This window comes from Alosa pseudoharengus, unplaced genomic scaffold (assembly GCF_046254945.1).
Source record: "Alosa pseudoharengus isolate Yale_2024_CS ecotype anadromous, Long Island Sound unplaced genomic scaffold, YU_APseudo_1.1 YU_APseudo_1.1_scf_3, whole genome shotgun sequence".
NCBI lineage: Eukaryota > Metazoa > Chordata > Actinopteri > Clupeiformes > Clupeidae > Alosa > Alosa pseudoharengus.
The window spans coordinates 15,861,440-15,876,111 of NW_027468718.1; the positions used below are offsets into that span (position 1 = coordinate 15,861,440).

The 14,672-nt window shown below is 41.0% G+C and overlaps 2 protein-coding genes across 14 annotated transcripts in view; one reads left to right on the plus strand and one right to left on the minus strand.

Annotated features, from left to right (window-relative positions):
* Positions 1-1,963: 1,963 nt before the first annotated feature.
* On the plus strand, positions 1,964-5,056 carry rpl8 (ribosomal protein L8). Its single transcript, XM_076263358.1, has 6 exons — positions 1,964-2,037; positions 2,717-2,860; positions 3,114-3,255; positions 3,807-4,025; positions 4,275-4,390; positions 4,863-5,056. The coding sequence occupies exons 2-6, from the start codon at positions 2,723-2,725 to the stop codon at positions 5,019-5,021; spliced, it is 774 nt and encodes a 257-aa protein (XP_076119473.1). The 5' UTR covers positions 1,964-2,037; positions 2,717-2,722; the 3' UTR covers positions 5,022-5,056.
* A 2,770-nt stretch (positions 5,057-7,826) lies between these two features.
* usp9 (ubiquitin specific peptidase 9) overlaps positions 7,827-14,672 on the minus strand; it is a 50,643-nt gene continuing 43,797 nt past the window's right edge. For 6 of the 13 annotated variants that reach the window (XM_076263365.1, XM_076263370.1, XM_076263361.1 and 3 more), the window contains 6 exons: positions 14,230-14,318; positions 13,953-14,109; positions 13,328-13,540; positions 12,345-12,452; positions 10,783-10,878; positions 7,827-10,278 (listed from right to left, as the gene is read on the minus strand). In XM_076263365.1, the coding sequence (XP_076119480.1) occupies positions 10,087-10,278; positions 10,783-10,878; positions 12,345-12,452; positions 13,328-13,540; positions 13,953-14,109; positions 14,230-14,318 (855 nt within the window). In that variant the 3' untranslated portion in view covers positions 7,827-10,086. The remainder of the gene's footprint in view (positions 10,279-10,782; positions 10,879-12,344; positions 12,453-13,327; positions 13,541-13,952; positions 14,110-14,229; positions 14,319-14,672) is intronic. The other 7 variants (XM_076263369.1, XM_076263363.1, XM_076263360.1 and 4 more) reach the window with 3 other exon arrangements.

The following is a 14,672-nucleotide window of genomic DNA, read 5'->3' on the forward strand; positions in this document are numbered from 1 at the left end:
TCATAGCCTACATCCTGATAATGGGTTGATATTGAGGCAATGATTTCATGCAAAGGCTTGGGCTTCAGGGCCCCCTGACACCCTGGGCCCGGTAGGCCCGTGCAGTGATCCATCCCTGGTGGAGAGGTCTCCCACTCCTGGCTCCTCCAGCACTGAAGACACTGTCTCCTACAGAACGCAACTTGCTCCTCTATGGAAAACGTGCCCATCTACAGGTGCTGCTTTGGAAAGCAGCAGACCATCCTGATCCACCAGCTGTGGATATCACCGCGTTTGGATGGTGTAAGAAGACAGGTATGAAGAAAGGAGAGGAACTCCTCCAAGTCCTGTTGCTCCTCCTGATTTGTTAGATGTTATCAGCTGTAACTGCACAGCTGGGTTAGAACTGTGTATACATGTATCTGGAAAGTGCAGCTGCAGGCCTGGCCTGTACTAATTATTGTTTCTGCAAAGGCAGTGATGTTACATGTTGCAATATATTAACACCGCAAAAAGAGCAGAAGGACAGGTATGAAGAATCTGGAGAAGATGACGACAGGACAACGGATGAGGACAGAGAGGAGTAGTAGAGGCTAGTTCTTCCCTTTGTTACTCAATTGTGAGTCACAGCAGAGAGCCAGTGAATAGCTATTTTCAAAATGATTGTGGAATTCAGAAATAACTTAAGGATCCAAATTATTTCTGAACACTGAACATTTTTATCCTCCAAAAATCTGTCTAAATCGCCCCCAAAAACTCAGCAAAATCAGCTTAATGAGAGTAAGAACGTGACCAAACCATGTTTAAATAGTGATTTTGAATCTTCAAAATGTCAGGTATGGACTCAGCATCTCCAGTAACCCCTAAAAACATACTAACATTGTCCATTTTGCCCAAGCAGCTCCTATAATAGGATCAATATAGGCAATTTATGCTAATTAGCTGAATTACACAAATTGCCCAACATATGCAAATTAGCATCCGGCAGTTTCTGCATGCTGGGGACCCATACTATATATTTCCAGAGAATGTCTAATAAGGGGAGAACCTTCACTCTCGGAACGCTTCCGGTGTGGTACTGCATCTAGGGGCGCTCGCGGGCGAGTCCAGAATGAATGGAGGTCTATGGAGCTGTACCCCTCAAAATCCACTTTTCTCGGGATATCATTTTTTTTCAAGTAATTTGAATATTGTATTCGAAAGGGGAGGCAAAGACAATACACTTGGTTGAGTATAATATTTTTTAAAGTCACTTAATTGTTCTAAAAAGCCTTTCAAACGTGTCAATGACGTCATATATTAGCATGATCATAGCATAGCATAGCATCAATGCTAGCGTGTTATGGGCAACAACGACCCAACCTGTAAGAAAACGAAAGGACATGACTCCCGGATTATTTCACTTTTGATTGATAATCCATATCCATTTTGCGAAAAATAAAATAAAATCTGAGGGTTTCAGTTGTTAAATAGGTGAAAACGATAAATGTAGCCATGTAGCTCCATAGGACCCCATGTATTTTGGACTCGCCCGCGATCGCCATCTAGGTGAACTCTGGTGAACTGCAGCCAAATTCGGTTTGTATGGGATTAATAGAGAGTGGGGAGGCTCCGTAGACGGGCTCTGATATTTCTATCATAAAACTGTACAATTACTCACAAGGTTAAAATACTACTCAACATTTCCGGGTTCACCTTTCTGTCAACTGGACTATAAGCATAGAGACAATAAGGTTTAAAAAAATAAAATAAAAAAATCTTGTCGGCCTATCCTTGCCTAGGCTAAAAAAGAGTTCTACACAATTTCAGTTGACTTCTTTTCAGAGTGATATAGGCGACATTCTTCAGAGAGCAGGTTTTATTCTTCACAAAATATTGTAAGACTCATAAATAGGTTACAACGTATATTTTTAAAACATATTTTAAGATAGAAAAATAAATTCCGTTTTCATCAAGAAGGACTTTTGTTTGAAAACTTCCGTTTGCCCACCCTATAATTCTCCGGAAGAAATTCTGTAACCCCCTCTTACACTTCCTCTTTCCGTCAACGGAGTTTAGGTAGGAGAATGATTTTTCTTTTTCTCAAGTCAATCTACTTAAAATCTTCATTATAAATTGCCCATCCAAACGCTATTAGCAGTCTAACGTGTTGTAATAACGTTAAAGTATGTAGGCATTTATGTTTTTTTCCAGCGAATGACCCATTTGTACATATAAAAGACATATGTTTGGCCAATGCTCCAAACGAGAGACATGATTCAGACGTGTCTTCGTTGTACGCTTAGTTAGCGGCACCTTCCACACATGTTCAGCTTGCCAAATGTACAGAAGCTGTTAGCAGAGTCAGCATTGTCAAAAAGACAGTCAGCTAGTAGTACCTTTTATGTACGTTTATGGTTCTGGGACTTATTCTTTGTATCATTAAAACTCGGGCTAGGCTATGTGTAGCTAGTAAAATTAGCTAATCGACGGCTAGCTGTGTGTATACACCGACGGACAAGAAATGTGTTCTTGTGTCGTGTTTGTGATTGCTGTATGCAACTCCGCAGTATAATCTGACCGGTTTTGCGGTACTCCGTAACGTTACATCTCTCAGGTCATGTCATTAATATACACAGGTTCCCGATCAGGTGTGAATGCATACTATAGAGTGGCAATGGTTGTGTATTCATTGACGTGATTAAGCTGTTGAGTCTTCACTGGGTCTGATTGTAACAGTTGTGTTTTCCTCTCAAAGGCCAAAATGGGACGTGTGATTAGGGGTCAGAGAAAAGGTGCGGGCTCCGTCTTCAAAGCCCATGTCCAGCACAGGAAAGGACCAGCCAAACTCCGGCACATTGACTTCGCTGAACGCCATGGCTACATCAAGGGAATCGTGAAGGTGGGTTCCTGAGTGCTGAGGTGGTCATGTGTTAAAATATGGTAAACTGTTGAACCCTGATGAAGACCTCTGCGTTAGGTTGAAACATATTGGCTTTTTAGTATGAAGTAGCCAGTTACAATAAAAAGGCTCTTTAAAATGATCTGTATCCCTTCCTTGCTGTCACAGTATTTGGAGTGCCTGGATTGATCCATCTAATAATTGTAAACTGTTGGTTGTGTTTTGATGTGGCTGCTTTCTCTTCGCTCTGCAGGACATCATTCATGACCCTGGCCGTGGCGCTCCCCTGGCCAAGGTGACGTTCCGTGATCCATACAGGTTCAAGAAGAGGACTGAGCTGTTTATCGCAGCTGAAGGAATCCACACAGGCCAGTTCATCTACTGCGGCAAGAAGGGTAAGGGCAAAAGCATGCATTCAACTAGATCCTTTTCTGCAGTACTGACATATGAACTCAAATGCTGGTTAAATGGCTGAGTAAGCTTAGTCCTAGACCATAACACAACTTAAATGGAAAAGTGATGACGTGTTGGACCAGGCTTAATCCAGCTATGGGAAAATTCATGTCCACTTCAGTACTGGGTAGATATCTGTTTGACTGAATCAGCTGAATCAACCAATGCTAAAGATCAACTTGACAGTGATGTGAAAGGCTTGATTTGGATGTGAGGTGGAAGGCTTGATTTTATTATGTTAATAATTTGAGGGGAACACGGAGTTGGAATACTGGCATGTTTCACTGAAGAGCCTTTACACGGTATGCAGGCCAGAGAAAAGTCTGAGGAATCGGTGAAGCAGTGTGTTAAGAAGGATTTTTTTTTTATTCATAAAGGGATTTATCATACTGTACGCCTTTCTTTGAAGGTGCTTATTAGGCATTTGTCCACTTTTGCACTGAAAGTGTGGCTGGTGAGACTGACATATTGAATACTATGTTTGACCCATCAGCCCAGCTGAACATTGGCAATGTGCTGCCCGTTGGAGGCATGCCTGAGGGTACCATCGTCTGCTGCCTGGAGGAGAAGCCTGGTGACCGGGGCAAGCTGGCCCGTGCATCTGGAAACTACGCCACAGTCATTTCCCACAACCCCGAGACCAAGAAGACCAGAGTCAAGCTTCCCTCTGGATCCAAGAAGGTCATTGGCTCTGCCAACAGAGCTGTCGTTGGTGAGCACTCTGTTTATTTGGTCTGCAGCATGCTGGAATTCCTGATGTGAAGACATTTTACAATGTATGATTGTCCTATGTAATAGTTAAGCAATAAGCCCCAAGATGCTGTAATTTCGATAACTTTAGAATGGGTGTTGGGCACAATGTAAAGCGTCACCTAATTATACCAGTCATCTATATCTGCGCTACTTTAATAAACAGGAATAATGCTCTCTGTTAATCATTGTGTGTGTGTGTTCTCTGAAGGTGTTGTTGCTGGTGGTGGTCGTATTGACAAGCCCATCCTGAAGGCCGGTCGCGCTTACCACAAATACAAGGCCAAGAGAAACTGCTGGCCTCGTGTCCGTGGTGTGGCCATGAACGTAAGTCACAGCATCCATTTAATTTGTGTTTTTAGCGAGGATACCTCATTCAGTTTTTACAGAATTTTTTTTCCCCCTAGAAGATGAACATGTTTATTTTCTGAGCTGTTCATGTTGAATTTAGTAATGTACAACCAGCTTACTAACCATATGATTATCTGAGCATGAAGTGTCATTACCTCAGTAGCTGTTAATTATGTTTGCCTCCTTGGCTGGATCCCGATTAACCTGTCTGAAACATCAGATTTGAAAATTCTTTGGTATTCTTTGCTTGTAATGACAAATTGTACGGAGACCTATCCTCCTGTGTTGTTAGATATTGTTTGGTTCTGAGAAATTGAGTTATTTTTAGTACATTGAGGAGATTGAACTGAGTGTAACCATATGCAAACTGCTTTCCTGATTGTACTTGCCCGATGAAGTACTTTTGAATAGGACCTGTACTAACCTGGCATCCTCTCTCTCTCTGCAGCCTGTTGAGCATCCCTTCGGTGGTGGTAACCATCAGCATATTGGCAAACCCTCCACCATCAGGAGGGACGCACCCGCTGGACGCAAGGTCGGTCTCATCGCTGCCCGTCGTACTGGCAGACTGCGTGGAACAAAGACTGTGCAGGACAAAGAGAACTAATTTGTGTCTTCTTAATAAAAATATGTCCCAGGAAATTTTCAGCTGTTCAGAGTGTTTCTTGAGATTCTGAAATGGTGGTGAGGGGTCATTGGATGTCTTTTGTAATATTGAGTCATTTTTTAAAACTGCTCATACACCTGCCCAGTGTTAAACTGAGTGATATTTGTGTAAATGGGTGTCCAGGGGCACCAGTACTTGTTAGGTTATATGTATTGGAAAACTATTGATTGGTAGATATTATGACTGATTAGTTGCCAACCATAAGTTAAACAAATATTGTAATAGTTGGTTTGTGCCTTTTTTTTTCTTCTTTCTCCTCAGTAAATGTGTTAAAAGCAGCTTCTTAAACTTGATATATTTAGATTTTCAGTTTTACTTACTCCATGATTAACTAAATGTCTGGTGTGGACACAGCAACGCGTTTGGGAACATGCTTTGGACAACTGACTGACTGCAGTTCTGCAGTGCAAAATCAACAGGTTAATACACTGACGATTGTTAGTTGCAATCAGACCTGAGGTAGAAATTGAGGTCCAACTGTCACTACTATACTAACTTACAAATAGATGTTCAAAACAAATTCTTAATGTCTGTTTCAAAGCATGAACTCAGGAAAAGAAATAACAAAAATGGAGATTTGGGTTAAAATCTTATTTAATCTGAACTGAACCAAAAATTGAATTGGGCATTCTCATGGGCACTAGGGTTCGTATTCCTTAAGAATACCTTTTTAACTTTGCCTGATATTTTAACCTTGTGAGTAATTTGTTTCAGTGTTTTGTACTTGGGCATGCTTTTGTACACTTGGGTCCAGTTAGTACTTATTTGCCAAAGCAGTTATGCTCACCAAACAGGTGATGAACCACAGTCCCAGGATTCTTAGATCTTTAGAATTTCTGTGAAAAAATCCAAAAAGTCCTTGCTTTTCCACTGCCCATACTGTTTCAAATGGGCCAAGGAATTTTGTGAACTGTTTATCACACATAATAGATACATGTGGTCAATACCAACTACATTGTTACAATATGCTGGCATTTGTATGCCAACATCATGTACATTTCCATCCGGATGAGTTGGCTTTTGATGTCTGCCTCCAGCGAAATGGGGGAGTGCAGTATGATGAGCCCTGTGGCAGCACCTGAATGTGTGGTTTACATTTGAGATTAGCCTGTAGTCATATTTTCCACACATTTGTACGTTTACCTGACGGAGGCTGAATCATGATAGACGAGGCTCCAGCTACTGACAGGTTTCCTTAGACAAGTTTAAATATGCTGCCTGCCATGCATGGACAGATCATTCGGTTTCAACTGAAAGAATAATTGATTTGAGCGTGCTAATTATTTGAAAATGCTATAAACAGTGACACTTGGTTTTTAAAAAGCCTCTTCGAAATAACTTTCAGCACCTGATCAGACTACTCAATATCCCAGCCCACTACTGAAGACCAGAGAGAAAAAGTGTGAAGACAACTAATACAGTTGTGATCACCAAAAAAGTGTGATAGAGATATTCTATGTCGGTTCAGTCAACTGCTTCTGATGGGTGTGGGCCCTGGCTCCAACTGAGCCTTAAAGTCTTGACTTACTGATGTTGCAACAAAGCAGTAAAAAAAATCCCTTGAGTCTGTGATGTCAAGATAAGCCTCTTTGGTTCTCCCCAGTTATTTGATGGTGAAAAAGAAACCACTTGTCCCAGAATTAGTTATGTAATGCAACACATCAGAATAAAGGATAAGATAAACTCTGGCAAGCAGAGTCAAGAATAGGTCTCCATTCACAGCAATGGCTTAGTGTGTGGAAAATTAGGAAATCAGACTTGTATATTGCGAGTTAACTGGGAAAAGAAATATATACATAAAAGGAAAACGTGATGTGGGGAAAGTTCTTACAAACAACTACCAAAGCTGGCATTAATTGAAATTAATAAACACACTCACACAAACATCAGAGAGGACATGTTTCCATGTAAACACATGCCAATCCCATGAATGCACTCCGTGTACAAGGTACTTTTTGAATATTAAAGCATTGACTATCTACATTATTGGTTGGAGGCCACAACAAAGAAGACTGCGCATGGAAGTGCTCCTGAAAAAAACAACCAAGTTGTGTGACACTCACTCATTTCATTGTGTTCAGGTTTATGCAGGGTAAAAGGCTGTAGTGTAATCTACCGGGTGGGTTGACTATTAATAGAATAGTAAAGAACACCGCACTGACAAAAAGAGTGCAGCTTAAAGGTTTGACTTCATACACAAAATGGTAAAGAAAATCCTGCACCAATAATATAAGCAGACAAAATGAAGCTTTTAAGGTGCAATATGTAATATCTTCTCTCGTTAACACATTTTGTTTAACTACGACTGTTATTCTGAAAAAAATAAACAAAATGGTACTGAAAATGAATGTTTCAAGTTTTTCATTTCAATTTCATGCGAATTTGGAGCTATATAATGTAAAAAATGAGAAAGAAAACTAGAAAATACAAACTTGAAAACAAAAGAATCAAGACACTGGAAAATGTCCTGTGACTAGCCTTTTAGTCACATTATGTCTGCAGACATTTTAATTCAAATTTAATTCACATCAATTTACTACATATTGCACCTTCAATTTTAACCCCAAAAAATTATTTCGTAGAGTTCTCTCATGACCCTCTAGTCCACGTATCAGCTTGCTTTCATTATTAAAATGTCTTCTCTAGATAATCCACAAAAGAACATTATTTTGTTATTTTTATTGTTATTTTTATGTGCACCACATATTTACAAAGATTCATAAATAAAACGAGACAGTTACAGTGTCAAGATTCCGTTTTCTTTATTCTTGAAGGGCGCAATGCTTTTTTTGTTGTTTTTTTTTGTTTTGTAATATTTCTGTGCACAAAAAAACCTCACAAAGTGAAAGTTCACATCGCGACTGTAGCTCCAGAATTCAACGTCACACCATGGCCAAAACAAAAGTCGGCAAAAAACAGGGCGAAGAACTCTGTACAGTCAATATCTCCTTTAAAAATAACACAAGGACAAAAAATGTTCCTCTTAAATCAAATTCTATTTTTAGTGAAATACAACAAAATAAATTCTATAAAATAAAACAGCAAAGTATTTAAATATTATATGGTGGGCAGAATATGTTCATTTGCAGGAGTATTTGGTATTTTTTTAGACAGAGGAAGAGAAAAAAAAAAACACGCATTCAAGTTACCAATTAAATACAGTATTTACTGATGGTTACCTTTTTACCTCCTAAAGAAGATTAACTTTAGCTCAAGTTGCAACATGACTAACCAGCAGTTATCTTATGATACAACCCTGCTTTCGTGTCCGATCCCCTTGGATGAAGAGTCCGAAAATAATAAGCCTGCGTTCGTTCCAGTAGAATGGGCAGAGCGAATGGGTGGTGGGGGGCCACTTCTGTTGTACCCCTCACCCATCCCATGCTATCTCTTTATCCACCAGGAGCTTTGCTTCAGTGTCTGTCCAACACTAGGTCCACTCAGGAAAGACAAACAGGCCACCCAAGCACAGTCTGTTATGCTTCCCGCATCCTGGCATAGCAAATTCGTTGCATATACATTTTTTCTCCATCTTTATATTAGTTTGTAATTCCTATTGTCCAAAACTAAGCGCTTTTAACCCATCACAGGGGAGAAAAGAAAAAAAAAAACAGGACTGTTGAATGAGTGAGCGAGGATTATATGTGCAATTGAAAAGCCACTTATTCTTACATTGGTTCAAAATTAATAGCAGTCAATGTCTCAAGAGGAAAATGAAATTATAAAGAGCAGTAAAGAAAACCAAAAAAAGGCGGCTTGTAAGAAGAGCTCTGGATTAAGGATTACAGCTGTCATGAATCATCATATTCTTTCCCGTTTGGCTACACTAGTCTGGTGTGAAGCCATGCTAAATGTTACAGCATATTAACTAGAGCTTTCAAAAAGGTGTTGAATAGCAGAAAAAAAAAAAAAAAAAAAAAAGGCAATGAAAGTTCTGGAAACAATATCACCACTTGTCACATCAACCAAAAAAAAAAAAAAAAAAAAAAAGGGGGGGAGAAAAAAAAAAAAGAGCGTAAAAGTTTTCACCCAACCACTTCTAAGGGTTTTCTCACTAGCGCCAACACCAGGATCCCCAGAGCTGGTTTAGTATGGTTAAGTCAACAGGAACAATTGAAGCTATGTTCACCTCAGTGACTTCCCACACTGCCGTTATCAGGCAAACCAGACCAAACTTCACTTCTGAGCACAGGTGATAAAACAAAGTTGGTGCTGTTTTTTTGTGGTTTTTTTTCCCCCTTTTTTGTATTTTTTTTTTATTGTTTTGTGTTTGTTTTTATTGTCGTTTTTCTCTCTCGTAGATTTGCAAGTCGCCCCCAACAGCAAACTGACACTTGTCGCGCAGTTTTTTTCTTTTTGTTTTATTATTTTTGAACAGTCAAAACATTAACATACTATGTACACTGTCAAATTGACAAAAGCGCCTCAGGCCCGTTTTATGTATCTCTTTTTTGTTTGTTTGTTTGTGTGTTTTTGTATGTTTTGTTTTTTTTATGTACGACGCTACGCACTATCCACTGCAGGCTGACTATCCACTGCAGGCGGGTTATATGTCAAGAGTCACACTGCAGGGCATATGGTGAATAGGACCCTCCACTCCAGGTCTGGTACAAAAACAAAATATGAAACAAAAACAAAACAAAAAGAGGGGGGGGGGGGGTGGGAAAGCTGAATTCTGGATACAGTGGGGCCTGGAGTGGAGAGGTGTGGGCAGGCAGGGGGGTTGGTTGGGATGGGGTGGAGGTTGGGGCCCCCAGACCGGTCCTCCTCTCAGGCAGGGGGAAGGAGAGAGAGAGAAAGAGAGAGAGAGAAAGAAAGAAAGAAAGAAAGAAAGAGAGAGAGAGAGAGAGAGAGAGAGAGAGAGAGAGAGAGGGAGAAAGAGAGAGAGAGAGAGAGAGAGAGAGAGAGAGAGCAGACGGAGAGACGGGCAGGAGGGTGGAGCGCACAGGCTTTTAAGGGCGGAGGTGCGGCAACGGCGGACGAGCTGGCGCTGTTGCAGGCGCGACTACTCCTTGGTGGTGGTGGTGGTGGTGGTGGTGGTTGTGGTGGTTGTGGTGGTGGTAGAGGTCTGGGCCGGAGCCACCTCCTCAGCGGGCTCCCAGTTCTCTTGTGCTCGTGGCCCCGGGCGCTGGGGGTTGTTCATATGCTGCGCTGCCGGGCCCGTGTAGGGCTGCCCATGGGGGTGGTTGTTCTGCTGCTAACACAAACACACACACAAACACATCAGACGTCAGCAAATACCATCCCAAATGTAGCATTACAGGCACTTTCATTTAGAATTTCTTATGTACAATTTATACACAACTACTTATGTACAACTGTTTGTATACTTCTACATAGAACTGGTACACTATGCACACTATACTTTTATATGGAACTGATATGTTATGCACACTATAATTCTATATTCAAGTTTTATATACAACTAGATATACCATATCTACACAAAGACTAATAATGACCTTTTTGTGCACTTTTACCTACAGCAAGTCTAATGTGATTATTGTGTGTGTAGTCTCTATATTAATTTCCTCCAACACAGATTTCACTACATATCCATGCATTAATTATTGTGTGCAAACAGATCAAATTAGTTTGCGTAACCAGTAAGCATAAGAAGGATCTGCCTTTGCATTAATGTGCATTTTCCCAGCAGACAAGCAGGGTGTGGGTGTGAGTGTGAGTGCGGGGGGGGGGCTACCTGCTGAAACTGGGTCCCTGGAGAGTGAGGATACAGGGAGGTGTCCTCTGGGGGAGAGGAGTCCTGATCATCAGGGGCTTCCTGGTCGTCCGGCTCCTGAGGACGCACAGACAGGTAGAAGAGGGAAAGAAAACAAAACAAAAACATCCTCAGAAAAACGTACAAACTCTTATACACAGTCAGTGATCATCTCAAACAGCACATGGCAGCATACGTTTCTTCATCTTTTTTTTTTTTAATTACATTTTTCACTTCCCCTTTAAAGTAGAATTAAACCCTGATCTCAAAAAGAATTATGTGGCGCTCTTAATTCATGAATGCGACAATCAAAAGTGGAGTGCTGAGGCCCGCTAATTATGCTCGTGGGTGGAGAAGCCCCCCCCCCCCCCCCCCCAGTGTTCACTAGCACAGCGTGTGAGTCTTCATTTAATGAGCAGCACTCGCGTGCACACCAGAGTCGCTAGCTCAACCACTGCAGATGTCAAGAACTATGCGACGTGCTGCAGTCTGCGATCATTAATGGAACACTAAGGAAATTGGGGCCCGTCTCTAAACTGCAGGTAATAGGCACTTTTAATCAAAACTAGTGTTCATCAAAGCCAGTGAAGTGAGTAGGTCTTCAATGTGATTGACAGCAGACTGATGATGTGTTTGTGTTCATTTAATCCCCGATTAGCACAGAGACATGGACACGAGACATAAATGGAAACAGTTCAACACCACGCATGTCCACAGAAAAACACAGACGGCACACTGAGAATTGAGTACTGGCAAGCTTCAACAAGGCTATGGGGCTCAACACATAAATAAACTGTTGCTTCTTAGTGAAACTAAGTGACTCCTGAGCTTGTGTAACATTTGAGGTCTTGTTCCACACCTATTGGTCACAGTGAGCAATATCTACCCTTTAGAGATTTATAGCTGTCAATATTACATAGCATGTTACATTTTCACTGTGTGGTTTAGCAAGGGAAAACTCTAGAACTCAAAAGATCTCAATACATGGCCACAGTCTAGATAAATCGAACACTAACAACCCTACTTCTCAAGACAACCACATCACGGTAGACAAACATTTGACACACGAACACAATCAAGAGAAATAGATTCTGCACACTATAGCCAAGGCTTAGAGTTTTCGATCGCATTTCTTTTAGTCATTTAGTCTTTGAGCCGAGGTTGGGGAAGGAAGAGAAACAGGTGTTGGTTAAGAAGACACTGAGATGAAGACGATAGATAAAAAAAGATTTGAAAAATCTTTTTAAAAAAAATGTTACAAATCAGAATTTAAATAAATGTTTCTTTCAAAAGGTAGTGGGGTGGGGTTCAGGTCAAGTGGAGGAATGGCAGAGGAATGGGACGGTGTGAGGTCACGCTCTGTGAACATTTAATTATTTTTATTTTTTTAACAGAAACAGAAAAAAAAAAAGAAATTTTAAATCAAATCAATAGAAAGTAAACAAATGAATAACGCAGATGGCGGTAGTGGGTGCGAAGTGGGGTGGGGTGGGGTGGGGGTTGGGGTGGGGGGTGGGAGAGGGGGGGGGAGGTGCGAGTCTTACAGTGTGCTGCGGTTGGACTGCGACCTCCCCTGGCATAAGCTGCTGAGGTGAGGACGGCTTCCGGGCAGCGTCCTCCTCCGACACAGCCTCGTGCTTCGTTAAGTGGCACTAGTTTTGAAATGGCAATTAACAATGCATACTGAGGTAAAAAACAAGTGCCAAAAGGATTACGCTGTTTAAGAATGGCTAAGTTTTAACTTTGATTCTTAACATTTCACATTTCAAGCACTGCATGGCCAGCTATGGTCAAATTAAGAAAGAACGATCCTTACATAAAAGAAATTAGTACATTTACAATATTACATTTTACATTATTCCTTTAGATTGGACTAAATAAGTAAGGGAAAATCATTTGGAAAAATATGGGGATAGACTTATTATAAAAATTGAAGTATTGGTTCTGTTGAGTGGGCTTAAAACATTATACTATGTGATGAGGGGTACAAAATGTTCAAAACAAAACAGTCGAAAACTCAAAGCCCTAACTATAGTTAAGCACAGAGCAGTTATTCAGCAGTCAGATAACCCCAACATGATTATTAACAATCAAAATGCTGTTTCTATGGTCTTAAAGAAGCTTCAACTCACAGCCAAATCCACCCAATGAAACATGTCAATCAATGCCAAATGATTCCCCTTAATACTAATTATTTAAAAGTGTCAAATCCAAACACAACAGGATACGTCAGGCATGTATTCCAAAAATGACAAAATATCTTGACTACTATTTTTGTTACCTATTAAAATGTAATACTATACAATGTGCACAATGTAATAAACAAGGCAAACTAAAGCAGCAAATTCACTTGCGATACCTGTAAAACCTAATGACTACATACAGAGACATCTAAGACATGTGGTACTGTATCTCTGAAGCCTTGCCACTAGCACAGCTCTGCAGTGTTATACACTGTATTAAGGCATGCTGGCGTTGCCGTGCATGCTGGGGACACTAGGGGGCGCAGCTACTGCCCTGGACCTACCTCCTCGGGGCAAAGTTCGCAAGCCTTGGCCAGGGTCATGCGGGCACTGTGTGAGCGCTCCAGGAAGTAGCCGTTGGAGGTTTCGTTGCTCTGGACGGGCGGGGACCAGTTGTTGTAGGTGTACTGGGCATTGCCCGTGTACGGCCGGCGCTCCAGCTCGTCGCCGAGCCACTCCACCGCCCATGTCCACTTCCTCTTCAGGTCGCCGTTACTCTGGAGAGAGCAGGGAACACGTTATGGGCCTACGACTCTCACAGAAACCCAACGCTACGATTCAGAATGTGTAGGTATGTACAATTTAGGATGTGATAGGGGAGTAGGGTTTAGATGTAATAAAGTTATACAAAGTGTTCCAAAGGATGACCACCATTACTGGATCATTGAAACCCAATACCAACCAATATTAACCTAAAATGTGTTACTAATCTTGTACTACCAAACAACAACCAACCGAACGACAAGCTTTTCAATATGAAAAATGGTAAGACTTTTTCAACAGTGGTAAATGTATATATATTAAATATATTTGTTGTGAAGTTGCTAAAACAACAACAACATGGCTGCTTTAAGATATCAGGGGTAAATGCAGAAAGCCATGAAAACATTCTGTATTCATTGCAAGTACCTGCAGGATCTGATAGGCCACAGAGCAGTTGCTGAACAGCGCCACCATGCATTTGATGCACTGGTAGGCCCTCTTCTGGTAGTGGTTCTTGGAGCGTTGGATGGTGTCGAAGAGCCCATCCCGGTCATCAGGAATCCCCTTCAACACATTGTGAATTCTGGCAGATACAGGAGGATGGAATCAGATTACATTACAATACACAGGCAATGAAAGGTCTTTAAAAGGGAAAAAAATAAATAGTAAAATTGATTATGTTGATAAAGTTGAGACAAGTTACCTATGGGTCTGCCAGGAATCCTCAATAAGAAGGATCTGCAACAGCAGATCCAGGTAAGGCCTAAGCTCATAGGTGTAGGAGTATGCCACCTATAGCAAAAGACAGCACATCAACATTTGTCAAACAAAAACAGCATTGTAATTCAATATACTATAATATCATATATTAATCATGTGTTTAAATGGACAGAAAGTCCCATAAAAAAGTCTAGAGTAATTCCCAATGCTAGAGGCTAGCCAAGCATAGCTAGGCTTTGATGCAAAGCAGTTCCTGCAGTCAACAAACTTTCAAAGTGCCCAGTCAAGAACTTGATGTGTTAATTATGGAAAACAGCAATCTCTGTATCTTTAATGGCTGACTGGGTATGGCTAGCTTTTGAAATCTTCTTTGTGATTTTCAGATGAGTTCTGTTTTGGCTACCTCAATTATAACTGACTGTCAAG